The sequence below is a fragment of the Branchiostoma lanceolatum genome, chromosome 15 (genome assembly GCF_035083965.1).
Source record: "Branchiostoma lanceolatum isolate klBraLanc5 chromosome 15, klBraLanc5.hap2, whole genome shotgun sequence".
Lineage (NCBI taxonomy): Eukaryota > Metazoa > Chordata > Leptocardii > Amphioxiformes > Branchiostomatidae > Branchiostoma > Branchiostoma lanceolatum.
In genome coordinates this window covers 14,006,854-14,021,219 of record NC_089736.1, presented here as the reverse complement: position 1 = coordinate 14,021,219, position 14,366 = coordinate 14,006,854, and the positions used below count along the sequence as shown (strand labels likewise).

At 40.9% G+C, this 14,366-nt stretch overlaps 1 protein-coding gene across 1 annotated transcript; it reads left to right on the top strand.

Annotated features, from left to right (window-relative positions):
* The first annotated feature begins 2,967 nt into the window (after positions 1 to 2,967).
* On the top strand, positions 2,968 to 14,366 carry LOC136420278 (putative trace amine-associated receptor 3). Its single transcript, XM_066407129.1, has 2 exons — positions 2,968 to 3,273; positions 13,494 to 14,366. Exons 1-2 carry the CDS (start codon positions 2,968 to 2,970, stop codon positions 14,364 to 14,366), a joined length of 1,179 nt encoding a protein of 392 aa, XP_066263226.1.

Sequence of the window (14,366 nt, the reverse complement as noted above, 5' to 3'; positions counted from 1 at the left end):
GACCTCATTCCCTGAAGAACCTACCCATGGACTTATGGCGTGACTTCTGTGATGAGAACTATACTCTGGTCTCACGCTATCTGAAGCTGGCAGACGCCCGGGAACAGCAGCACAACCAGCAGGACGACTAGAACTGAGTTTTTCATTGATATTAACGATTGCTTTATGTTGTAAACATATTATCCTGTATTTATTAACCAAAGAAAGATACTAAAAAGACTGAAACTTTCGTTTTGCAGTTTATTGCTGTCACATGTACTTCACTTTCAGAGAAATCCATATATCAGTACAAAATCCCACTAAAGACATGTATCAAACCATAAAGAAATGTTGTGCTCCATGATCAGTTGGGATGTTTTCGTTTCACTTAACAAAACTGAATAATGAGGCGTTCTAAAACATTAAAAGAATAAGGATGCGATGCAGCAAAACGTTATTTTGTCCAAGCCAGTTTGCCCCGGATGTGAAAGGGTGATTTGTAAAGATTATTTCATTAACATATCTTGATATCAAGGGATGAAAAATAAAGTTACTAGTGGACATATCTTTATTCTTATGCGTCCCTGTTGTCATAAACTTAAAACAACTGAAGCCATCCTCACCGCATATATCTATACATGCAAATCGGCCTATATCATATGGTGCTGCTATGTCAACGAACCCACGGGGCTATTGTAGTACTGTTTCAGATAGACTCTTGCTGTTTTCCCGCTGTGTTTGCCCCCCCCCCCCCCCGCACATTTCGCATCTCATCCAACATCCCGGCCTGCCTCCATGCCCCGGGGACAACTTACCCCTCTGGCCCTTCTTCATCCAAGTCTGTAAGCCTGGGTACCTTTCTCTCATGAGATTATGCAAACACATAGCAGCGCTCACTATGCGCTCGACTGCTTTCAATTTCTGTAGTAGTCCCCACCACACTCTCGAGCCAACTCAATCAAAAGTGTGTCGTATTGGCCTAGTAGGGTCCGCCGTTGGATCCACGGCCTCACCCACCACCTCCGTCGCCTTCTCGCATAATTCTGTCTTTCTTGCAGAACCCTGAAGAGGGCTGCCAAAATTACAGCTTGCCTTTCCTGTACTATATTTAGCTGTATCTGCAGCCACACCAGCCTGATTCTTTCTGGTGGCATCACCATCTTGCAAAGGTCAGATGAAACGTGCACACATATGAGATGAGCGACACGTGACAAATCGCACGACGCCGGAAAATTTTGAACATCACCCGACGCTCTGCGATAGCTGATTTTACCTACGATTTACCTGCGATTTACCTGCGTTGTACGGAAAATGCATCGTACGTGCATCGTAGGTACGACGTGAGTTTATTGTGACCGAGGCTTTAGCCTTCTCTCTTACCAGAGTGACAGTGGGTTTTTATCCACTGTGTCCCACCCTTTTTCTTCACCTCTTTTTTACTTGCACAACTGTGGCGGAGTGAGAAAAGTTATGTAAAGAAGAGTTCCCAAGGACACCATTAGTACGGAAATGGTGGGTCACATATGGTTCAAAAGCACTTTGGGATCTTTTAGTGAAGAAAAAACCATTAGTTGAATCCTTCCTTACCTGCTCAGATGCAGGTTTACATCCAGTAAAGATCTTTAGCTTACCGGTATCGTGTAAGAGATTTTACAGAAAGTGGGAGATATACATATTTCAAAATGTTGGACAAACATTACACGATTAGTGCAAGGTCAGCTGTCCGTCTTTAACGACTTGTGTTATTTAGACAGAAAATTTATCAACTGGTATGTTTTATGCAAAATGAGAGCCTGTAAGTCTAAATATTATAAGTGAATTTTGAGAGACTCTAATGGGTACACGATAAGATAAGCCTTGAAATGGTGGGTCACATATGGTTGGTAACCACTTTGGGATCTTTTAATGAAGAAATAGGCGTACGTTGGATCCTGTCTTACTTGTCCAGATGCAGGTTTGAGCCAAGATAGCGAATTTCGTGGTTCGATTCTGGACAGGTTACCTAGGATCCTACTAGGTCTAGTTCTTTAGATCTTTTAAGATTTTACAAACCCTTAAAAACAAAAGTAATTTCAAATTAAGCACTAATGTCCCTCGTCATGTCCGACTTATCCGGAACAATTACAGTCTCATTCCCTTTGAACCTTTAACTTACTAATTGAGTAGATGAAAGAGGCTTTACATCCTACATATGTCTTTTGTTCCAGTCAGTGACAAGTTTTGCTCTCAATAACCTGCAAAGAATTTGGAGCGGCTTGATCATGGGCTATTATATAGGTGTTCGCTGTAGTCCATGTGAACTCCAAGCAGATCTAACGGTTGCTAAATCGTATCCAACTGGCAAAAGGAGTCTTTATTGCAAAAGATCTTACGGTTGGAAAGACCGTATCCAACTGGCAAAAGGGTGTTTTTATTGCAACCTGTTGCAGTAAAATCGACTTTTCACAATTGGATACCGTTTTTGCAACCGTTACATCTGCTTGGAGTTCCCATGGACTACAGCGAACACCTGATGTCCGATAAATCAATCCCGCTCATTGATTAATCCCGATATATGACTCAATTTGTCTACGACATGGCAACGGATCCGGTCTTTGCTTTTTTTCTCGGATATTTTTTTTTTTCAAAGTCTTCCACCGCTTCAGCTCCAGTCGGGTCATCCATCGGGTTATCATTCCAAACGGGTAATCTGCAGGCATTGTCAGATATAGCTTGAAACTCACCAATGACTGCAGCCGACATTCTTCAGTTACTTACCTACTCTACTTACCCGGACCTGGGAGAAGGCATTCTACAAAACCCATGGAAAATCTGCAGCCCCCAAGCCAAGGCTGATTTTCAAAATTGAAATTATTGATTTGTCGTTGCATTGATGAGGTGGTTTTATGGACAGGAGGAAATGTTAGTTAGAAGTTTGTATCTTTAACAACGCTTTCTTCTGACATTACAGATTTAGATCGTGACCGCACGCGTCGACCGTAAACCAACATGAAGAACACTAGCGTCCCAACCTCCATCGTGAGCGCCATCGCCAACACCACACTTGCAGTGGCGACCATACAACAGAACGCATCAGAGCTTGCAGAACCCGCCTGTGATTTCATCACGACGAACTTCACGTTAGGAAACGTGACATCTTCCGTGACCAGCTACAACCCGGCAAACTGCGGGGTGTACGGCTACTATCCACCTCTACTACCGCTGCTGAACTTCATCCTCGTCTCCATGACGGTTTGGTCCTTGTTCGGCAACGGCTGCTTACTGTACCTCGTCTGTACCGAGAAAACAATGCGGGTAAGATTTTATCTGAAAGATCCTGTTATAACCTAAACGTCTCTTTCATGTACATGTATGTAATGTCTTCTTTGGATTGTTGTATGTGTTGTTAATACTGCCGTTTTAGGCTCGGCGATGGGTCGTTTGACGTTGGACTGTTCAAGGTTGGGTTTTTGGTGGCAAGACGTGAGGCAATGCAATAAAATTGAATGTCTCAAAACCAGCTTAATAATATCATTGACAATTACATCCACTTTGACAAAACTAACATTAGCAGTGTGCATCTAATTTCCAATTTCTAAGTCCAGTCTTATTAGCCATAGCCAAACTCAAGTCAACAAGGTGAGCAATTGTTTGGGTTACATTTAGTCCCCCGATCAAACAATAGTCCTCACGGTCAAAAAATCGATTTGGCTCATATTTTGCACAGAGATAGTACTTGGCCCTCAATCCCTGAAAATAGCTGTCTTTCCGCTCAACACCCATCGTTGCCATGGCAACAGCCCGATCAAGTTTCGGGGCCATTTTGGCAGACTTTTGTATGGCAAGAACATGGAAATTGGCAAAGTTTAGAGCACGCTCACTGCCAAATGCTTTAACGTAGAGGACAACTCAAAAGGACATATTTAGACCAATGCCTTAACTTTTAGAAAAATGTTGTGAAGTCGACGTACAGATAGATTTAAGTACTTGGGCCTCCTCAAAACAATATGATGTTTTAAGGCTACAAAAAACTTTAATTTTTGCCTAATTTTGAGATGCTATAAGCCTCAAAGTGTAAAATATTTTCGCTTGAAATTTATAAGACATACAGATACATAGGATATCTACGAAATGAATGCTTGCAAAGTTTGGGTTCTTCTTTTGATAGTCTGTGGTTGCTACCAAAAGTAGGTCACTTTTCGTGATTTCAGACAAAAATGGGATTTTTCCTAACTTTGAAATACAAAATCTGCCAAACTAAACTATTTCTGTGGTTTTGTTTCCTGTCAGAAGTAGTCCTTAATGTTGTCTATCAATTGCATGCTAGCAAAATATTCAATGTTTTTCCCTTGCCGTGAACTTGTTCGTAAAAGTAGGTCATATTTACACTTTCCTAAAATTTGGATTTACGGCTGTCTTTCACTTAATGAAATACCAAAGTGATTTTTTTTCTGGCTCAATTTTTTATCAGATGTTAAACTTAGTATGGTTCATCAAATAAAAGGTTTGAAAGCCTGGGTTCTTGTTTCATCGATGTGTGGCAGTCTCTTAAAGTAGGTCATTCTTACATTTTTACACTTTCCCAAAAAAGGATTTTCGGCTGTCTTTCAACTGATAAAAAAGCCAAAGTGAGATTTTTTTCCTGGCTCAATGTTGATCTAATTATTGTCTATCAACTAAAAGGTTTGAAAGCCTGGTTCTTGTTTCATCGATGTATGGCAGTCCCTGAACGTAGGTCATTCTTTGCACTTGTTCCAAAATGCTTTTCAACTGTTGAAAATACTAAAGCTCAATTTTTTATCAGATGTTGACCTTAGTATAGTGTTGTCTATCAAATTAAAGCTTTCAAAGCCTGGGTTCTTGATTTATTACCATGTGGCTGTATCTGAAAGTAGGTCAATATTTGCCTTTGTCCCCGAATTGGAATTTTTGGCTGTCTTTAAGCTTTGAGGTCATTAAGATACCTTTTCCTTTTTTTAATCAGATATTGATTTACCACGGCGCAGATTGTACGACACATATGATATAATCTTTGTGACTTAGCTAAGAGGAGGGACTTGTACGAGCTTGGTATCGCAATTCTGAGGTCAATTTTTCAGCACTTTGATGAGGATGTGTCCTCCGTAACTGACAGTCGACGTTAAGCGGTATTTGTGACAAAAATTCAAGAATACTCTCATAATGATTAAGTCATGATTTACCCTTCCAGCCTAATTAACTGATACCCAGACTTTCATGTATTATACAAGCTTGCTGAGTGGTTATCTCCTCAAATTTTCGGCAAAGAGTGGAGCACCATATCAAGTAGACATCTTCAAACCATATTGGTTTTACAAAAAGCCTTCAGATATTAAAATATTAATATGATAAGGACTTCTTAATGTTGTCACATTCAAGTACCCTGTGGGCCTTCAAGGTACACATTTCCCTGAAAAAATTAGTATCTATGTGTTCAGCATGGATTACTCTACAACACTGCAGTCTAATTACAGGTACAACTATGATAATAATAAAGATTTTCATTAATATCTTCAAAATGTTTACAAAAATGGCAGGATTGGAATATTCATGAACACCTAGCTAAGTACTCGAAATCCGCACCACCATGTTTAGACTGCTATCTTTTTGTAAATTTTGTATACTTTCCAGATAGGTATTTTTCTACACAAAATATTGTTTTATGGGAGCCAACAAGCTAGGAAAAGATAAGATGTCAAAAATCTAACTTTTCCCTTCTCCAGAGGAGAAATATGATCTCTTTGTTGGTATAAGTGAACAATACAGCTAATCAAGGTGCTTACATAGCACCCTGACGGCAGGGTTGTAGACTACCTGGGGAGAACAATAGCCAGTTCTCGACTTGTTCACACCAACCTGGCAGTACCTGGCATGCGCTAGACAGCTAATTGTTTGGGTTTAGAAACAATAAACATTGTTGTATGTTAGCTCTTTTAAAGATTAGGATCCAAAGATAACAAGAATTTCACAACTTCAAACTTATCATACCCAAACATATCCAAACCTTTTTGGCATCTCCATTCAAATCACATTAACGTTTCTAAGTTCTTTCTATTCAATTCACAAGCTTGCTGAGTTGCACTTTGGTTGTATGAAGATCTTTAGAAGTCCGAAATATTAGGCCCACTGTGTTTTCAGTTCAACTGACGGCATGTAGTCCATAGAGAAACATTTCAAAACGCCATAATGTGTAGCTCCAAACCATTACTTCCTGACGCATGCATATTGCCGAATCCCTGGGAAAGCTGACCTTGCCTGATACAAATTATAGTATTAGAACTAGGTCAGTGCACGGCAGGCACGGTTGGCTCTGAAGCCGTCAGGATCTAGCCTGTGTGGTCCTGAAAAGAGTCTGGTATTCAGCAGGAATTATGTAATGACCAATTCTAACTTCTAAAAAAAGTGACAACGATAACATCAGAATGTAATCTGTTTAACAATTTAACTACACTTACACATGCACTATCCGGTTTATCGTCTGTTGCTCCCCGATGCACGAAGGATAGGCGTGCTAATGCACTGAAATAAATCTACTCTATGGCAAGGAGGTTTTATATAAAACCTTCTTGTCTGTAAAAATGATCAGTAATATCTTCCTATTAACTTAGCTAAAAGAGGGTTTTTGTGTGTGTGTGTGGGGGGGGGGGTACCTATATCAAAAGTTGAATATAATAATGTATTATTCCCCTAAGTTCTGGAATAAAAGTTCTGGAATAAAAATTGATCATCAAAACAAAACAAACCGGCATAACACCCAGAACAACATGGGGAATTATTGGACTATAGATTCAGGTTACATGAGGTTCACCTTTATATGATTCTCTATAACAGGTTTTATGTCAGGCTATATGTAATGAAGATGGCCACATTTGATAAAACAATCGACTAGTAATGTTGATATATGAGCATCACACAAACCAGAAAATTTAATAGACACAGTGAATCCTTTGTAAATTATAATACACATCCAGCACCGGTTCCCAGACAGCCAAACTTTTCACACTCCACAGGATGCCAGGTATCACTTCACCTGGTCCACTGGTACCCCTCCTGTAATGTTTTCACACTGGGCAGGGAGGGGGCAATTATCAAACAATAGGGGAAATCTGGAATATTCAGGGTTAAAGGTTGTATCCATGCGTTGCTAAGGTGGCCAACGCCCAAATGGCAAGGGGGTTCTGAGTTTGACTTAACTTAGCTGAGCTTGCGTTCCTGCCCTTGTTTTAAATTAAATATTTAGATACCATGTCTGAAGGTAATAGAGTTTGGCTGTACACGTGGTAGTAGAGTATACTTGGAAGTAGACATGTGTATACGTGAATGTACAAGGGGATAAAAGGCACATATTCGAATCTATCTATATAAGGTATTAGATATTGATTTGTAAAGGGCGTACTTTTGATTACATATTCAGGCTTAGAGAAATGATGTTAAAGGTTCTGGCATTAAAGAAAGATGCCTTTGTATTTTATTACTGTATTATACACAATTTCCACATGTGAAAGCAAGTGCCGTTCGTCGGTGGCCTTGGCCTTCTGCTATGATGACTCGAGTGATTCAGGCAACTCGGAGATGTTCCTCGACCAGAGATCTATTCGTACGCAGATAGATGTACAGGAATGTTCAAACAGTGATAACGATAGTACGGACAGCTTTTTCTCACTCTGTGACAGGTTCACAATCGATTGGATGCCAGTGACAAAGAAACGTACTTTCCGAGGATCAGACTTCTGTAAGCTGCTGCTCCCGTTTCTCGGAGCGTCCCAAGTCAGCTAACAGAGTCTTTTCCAAAGAAAGCTTTGTTTCCAAAACCTTCCCAGTTTGAGAGGGTTGTCTCTTTTATTTCCTAAGTTTTGGGAGTGGCCTTGGTCTGAATAAGGTTAAACGACGTCAAGATTCTCTACTCTTATTGGGTAGAAATATGTAAATTTGATTTAATAAGTTCTCAAGAAACTCCGGATCTTCGTTGACAATTGAAAAAAACAGGTCGTGCAGTTTTACCAAATGACCAACTTAGTTTCGCATTAAAAGGCCCCTTGGTGTATTTTCGGGTCAGTTCGGTGAGTTTACGAACTCTTGCCCCGGTCAAATGTCTCTAACAATTTCCCTGGGCACTGTCCGCCGAAACTTCTTAACCAATCGAATCTCAGCCCAATTAAGGCCTGTGACACCTGGGGGTTGGCTAGGTTAGCAGTTATTTGCACGTAACTTTTGATGTAACTATCTATTTTAAAAAAAAATTGCCAGATGATGGAAATAAAAAATGTTTAGAATATCAAAACAAGAAAATTTTCAATCACATATATTTTGGGGTTAAAAATAAAGATTTTGGTAAAAAAAATACTGCTGTTCATTGATTTGTGAATTCCCCCGGCGGGGGCAGGAACTTTAACCTTGAATTTTTACGACATAGGAGATAATTAGCATCGAAATCAATCTGTCCAAGGCTATTTTGTCTAATTTGACAATATCGTGTTTTATTTGGGGCCAAAACATTAAAAACAGTGATTTTCTTCGAATTTTCCCTCAAAAATTGCGCTTGCTAAAATATGATCATTATAATGTCAAATAGCCTTGGATAATATTTTTCAGCAAGGTATAATACTAACAGATTCATTGCTTTTTCTAGCAATCATGTGATTTTGACCGGGGAAATTGCATCTAAAGCTGGCATACTACGGGGATTTAAGGCCTGTGACCCTTGAGAGTTACGTAATTGATGGTAAGGCAGTTTTGTAACTGTTACACGAGTGGTCGTATCAATACCCAACTTCGCCGACAGTTAGTATTATAGGGTACTTATGGAATACATCTGCAATTTCAATTGCTGTACAATGATTTTGGGTTCAAAATAACGATTTTTAATTTACTGCTATTTCCCCGCTGATGTATAGATTCCCCGCCGTTTTCGCGCCATACCACACCCCGGGGGGCCGTTCGAACGTTCGAACATGTTCGGACGGTACCATTTTACAGCTTCCACGGGGGTCCCTTTTTGTTAATAGCCTCTACTTATGTCAATATTTGATAGATATTTGATCAATATCTGTACTGTCATCATTCATAAGTCCTGCCAAAAGTAGTTAGTATGCCAAATATTGAGTAAATTCCTGTTTTTGCAATATAACGTTACATTGTACCCGATTGGACCATTCTGAAAACGTCACGGTCTCGCAAGGTTACCTGCGGTCACTGAGCGGTTCGAAATTCGTGTTCGACAGAAGTTGTCACAGGCCTTAAACTGCCTGAGATAGTCGGATTCACGTGTCCAAAGTTTCTGGACTGTACCATCGCAGAGTGAGGGAACGAATAACAGGGGTATTGTAACCTTATTGCATAGTACATCACAAAATATGATCATCACTCATTCATTATACAACAGTTAGCATTGGAACAATTGTTCGCCATTCCTTCAAGTTCATACAGTAGTTCAGTTACATTAGAAACAGGGAAATCCCTTAGAAAGTCTAACATTGGAGTTGTCTATCTGTTACCATAGCAGTCTTCTATTCAGACAGCGAACGTGGTCATTAACAACATGCCAGCTACGCCTTCCCCGGTGACCGAGATATAGGACGTGGTTACCAGGGGTACACGTCAATCAACAGGAGCGAGTAGCCTCCATAGAGACTCTGGTCAGAGTTATATAAAAATAATACAAAAATAGTAGTATAACTTAGCTAGTTTAATCTTACTACTGGCAACAAGTTTCACGTGCGGTGATCAGTTTACAAGTATAGTTTGTCCTTTAGTGGGACTTGACCCTTGCCACTAAGTCAACGTAAATGGTTGTCGCGTCAGCTTCGTAGAGACAGAGGCAGCTCCGACTGTCGGAGCGGATAGGGTTTCACAGCTGTTGGACTGGTGTCACTGCCGGAATGACGTGTCCTTAATTACCTAGGCTCTTACCATCTAGTACGGCCCTGGCCAAGTGGCTGTTCATTTCTTCTTGTGTACATATTTACTTGTTTACACAGAAGAAACGTGGACATGTAAGTTATATTACTGCTTGAAAGTAATGCTTTCAAATCTTAAACGACTGTACTTACTCTTGGTGTTCAGTGCTTGCCAATGGATACTGCATGACTAAATTTCAAAAGCACTTAAACTGCCTTGCATGTATGCCTGCTTGAGACTGCCCGTTACGTTCTGGGCGGGTATAGAGACGTACAATAAGAAGACCACACCATTGACGACTATCGACAAAAAGTGCAGAATAATATTTTGAGATATTTGTTAGGCCATACAGCTGCTGTATATATGGATCATATGTATAGAAAGTAGTTGAAAATTTGAAGCGATTCCATTCCTATAAAAAGGAATTCACCTTTCACCAGTAATAGGACACGCCTAAATCAGCCCATGTGTAACTGCTTGGGATCAAGTACTTTGTTACACAAGGGCACCATTGTGAGAACTGGTCCAAATCTTTATCAAACAGCAAATATCTACATGGTTCTGGCATAAAATATGTTCTAAATCCCAACTTGTTCTAGTGATAGACCAAAAAGCAAATGTCCTGTCCCTGGGATTAGGGTGTCCCGCGCTCCACTGTTACGGTGATTATGGCTTGATAGGTTTCCGCCCAGGGGGCATTGACTTACTCCTCCGAAATGCCACTTTTGCCAGCCTTCGGGTAAAGTCGGAAACGGTCACGCTTGACATTAAGTCTGGCGTCGCCTTAAGGACTACTTCTGACAGGAAAATAAACCATAGAAATATTTTAGTTTGTATTTCAAAGTTAGGAAAAATCCCATTTTTTCTGAAATCACGAAAAATGACCTACTTCTGGTAGACAAGAGTCACTAACCACCAACTTGAAGATACATTGACAGACTGTTGTGACAAACTTATTAACACCCCGTCTCCTGAAAAAAATCGGGGGCTTTCTCCAAGTCTTACATCTTCCATCTTACTGACACGGGTCATTAACCACCATGATAAATTGACAGAAGGTTGTGACAAACTTATTAACACCCCGTCTCCTGAAAAAAATCGGGGGCTTTCTCCAAGTCTTACATCTTCCATCTTACTGACACGGGTCATTAACCACCATGATAAATTGACAGAAAAGTTGTGAGAAACTTATAAGCACGATATCTCCTGGAAAAAGGAATGTTCTTTCCAAATCTTACATCTTACGCTACACCATGGGGGAAGGAGGATGAATTGGCTAAAGTTTGTGACAACATTTGATCAAGCACTACTCTCTGCTTCTATATTACAAGCACGCAAGCTCCTGCAAGAAACGAAGGCTTTCCCCAAATGTTATATCTTACAGACACGGGCATCAACCACCATGTTAAAAAGGTTTACATTTTTAAATGTTTGGTTACCAATTGTACATGCCATACTCATATAAAGCCAATGATGAAATACATGAATAGAGTAAGACCACATGGGGGTTACTTTTGAGTCACAGGGGATCGGCCTTAGAATACAGCTCTGGACTAACACATTTTTTTTTAATGTTGAGCTTGAGATGATAGATCAATCCAAGCTCAATGATCTATAGCTTCTCCGCCAGCCTTGGGGAGGAGTTTAGAAACATCTGCTTTGAAAATGCTGTACACCACTGTGTGAAGAAACAAATACTAACCAAGGAGATGCTGATTGGTGATACATTGTATTCTCCAAGCAGAGGTTTCGGTCGAGTGGGGTAGGAGTGTCCGGGATTTCTTACGTTCCTCTTCAAGAGGAGTGTCCGGGATTTCCAACGTTCCTCTTCAAGGAAGAAATCCCGGACACTCCTACCTCACTCGACAGAAACCTCTGCTTGGAGAACCAATATATTAGTCTTCTTCTTTGTCCCGTTGCCTTTGGTATCTTTCTTAGGCCCTGGCGCAGATGTACAATACAAATAACTGTAGAGAGGAATTGCGCAAATATTGGCGCGCACATGCAACATAAAATAATATGAAAACGGAAGCTGGGGAAAATCCAGATACAGTACTTTATTTCGTTCAACTTGTTGTGTTTGAGATAACAAATCAACCTCAGCCCATGATGTACGGCTTGTCTGCGACGCTGGGGTCACGACTTTGCTCCCAAACATCTGCTTGGAGATTGCTGCACACTGGCTTTTCGGAAAAACTATGGCTTTTTTTTTTCAGATCTTACATCTTACACCAGACCTGCACCAGGTGTAGGGGTCATTAACTGCCACGGTCAATTGACAAAAGGGTGTGAAGCTCTCTTTATCGTGGTGGTTAATGACCCGAGTCTGTAAGATGTAAGATTTGGAAAGAGCCTTCTTTTTTTTCAGGAGACAGCATGCTTATGACTTTGTCACAACCTTCGGTCAATTTACCATAGTGGTAAATGACCCGTGTGTGTAAGATGTAAGATTTGGAGACAGTCTTTGTTTTTTTTTCAGGAGACTGCATATTCAAAAGTTTTCCACAACCTTCTGTCCATTAATCGTGGTGGTTAAATACCCGTGTCTGTAAGATTTGGAGAAAGCCTTCGTTCTTTCAGGACACTGCATGCTCATGAGTTATAAGCAGAGCCCAGTTAATCAAAGATTGCCACCACCTTTTGTCAATTTACCAAAGTAGTAAATAACCTGTGTCTGTGAGATGTAATATTTGGAAAAAACCAAGGACCCGTTACCGTAATATGTATGCTTTGAAAAAAAAAGCCAAGCTTTCGTTTTTTTCCAGGAGCCTGCTTGCTGATGATATAAAATCAGAGCCTAGTGAGCAATCTACAATTGACGTTTAAAAAAAAAAAGGTTTCATAACCTTAATCTATCCAAGTAGCGACGCAAAACTTTGAATCCCCTCGGGTACAATTCTATTCCCTGTAATATTTTCTGTAAGATTCTAAAATGTGCCTTGTTCTTCTATGTCCGATTTCTTGCCATATATACAGTACCTAAATCTATCGGTATATCGACTTCACAACATTTTCTAAAAGTTTAGGCATTGGTCTAAATATAGCCTTTTGAGTTTTGCTCTACATTAATGCATTTGGCAGTGAGCGCGCTCTAAACTTTGCCAATTTCCATGTTCTCTCCATACAAAAATCTGCCAAAATGGCCTCGAATCTTGATTGGGCTGTTGTCATGGCAACGATGGGTGTTGAGCGAAAAGAAAGCTATTTTCAGGGGTTGTAGGCCAAGTACTATCTCTGTGCAAATATGAGCCAAATCGATTTTTTGACCGTGAGCACTATTGTTTGATCCTTACAGACATTGGCTCTTAACGTCTTGGCCCCCGGTCAACTTTAAAAAAAGCATGTCGTGTTTTAGTTGACATGCTGTTCTTGCAACTTGCTATCATTGCAACTTCCAAAAATATATGTAATGAATCTGTTTTGCCATGCTGTTCACATTACCCGTTAAATCCCTAGAAACTACTACAAATATTCCAACTAACAAATAAGCGTATTATATCTAAATAGAATATATGGATTATGAACAAAAAATTAATTCTAGCCGGAGTTCCATTTAGTGATTATGAATGTTGTATAAAGAATCACATGCATGTGGCTGAACGGCACTTTCCCTCTTCTAGGAACCAGGAAATATCTTCCTGTGTGCCCTGGCGCTAACGGACATCACCCAGATACTGGTCTACGCTCCCACAACAGTGTACAGCCTGGTGCACGGTGAAATCCCCGGAGAGGGTTGGTGCAGGATCCAAGCTTTCCTCAATCTTGTCCTACCCATGCTGTCACTCTACCTGCAGGCGAGTCTGTGGATCTGCAGATACATACACATCGCCTTCCCTCTCGACTACGCCTCAATGATAACCAAACGACGCCTCGCCGTCATGATGGCCAGCTGTCTCCTGATTGCCCTGGCACCACCACTGGTTGGCCTCGGTCGTGTCGGAACGGTGCAGTCGTGGACAGTGGACGAGTCCTCTGTCGACATCGCACAGCCTTGGAGCCTGATGATGCCCTGTGCAATGGGTGGCCCAGATATTTCTGTCACTTTAGTGCTGGGCCCGGTTGCCATGGCCATCAGCTGCATTGCCGCCGGTCTCATCTGCAAGGAGGCCTACGATCACGAGACGAGACACCAGGAACTGACAGGAATCGCTAAGGATCAGATGAACCTCAAACTAAAAGCGGCCAAGACGTTGGCGATTGTATCAGGAGTGCAACTGATTACGTGGTTGCCGATGATTGTCACTGGGTCCCTGTGGCAAGCTGGAGTCATCACAAACAACAGAGGACCATTCCAGCTTGTAATGGACATCTTCTACGTTGTCATGATGACAAGCACCTTCACGGACTCAATGATTTACGCCAAGAGCAACAACATCTACCGCCGAGCAGTGGGAAAGATACACGGCAAGATGAGGAAACGCTACCAGCTACATAAGGAGCTTCAGGATATCCCAATGCGTACGTTCCGTGGAACGATCGCGAAAAACAAATAA

What these genes read in the sequence shown, in the direction of transcription:
- LOC136420278 (XM_066407129.1), top strand. Translation starts at nt 2,968, where the DNA reads ATGAAGAACACTAGCGTCCCAACCTCCATCGTGAGCGCCATCGCCAAC. An exon ending in GTACCGAGAAAACAATGCGG is followed by an intron (nt 3,274 to 13,493) that starts GTAAGATTTTAT and finishes TCCCTCTTCTAG; the next exon opens with GAACCAGGAAATATCTTCCT.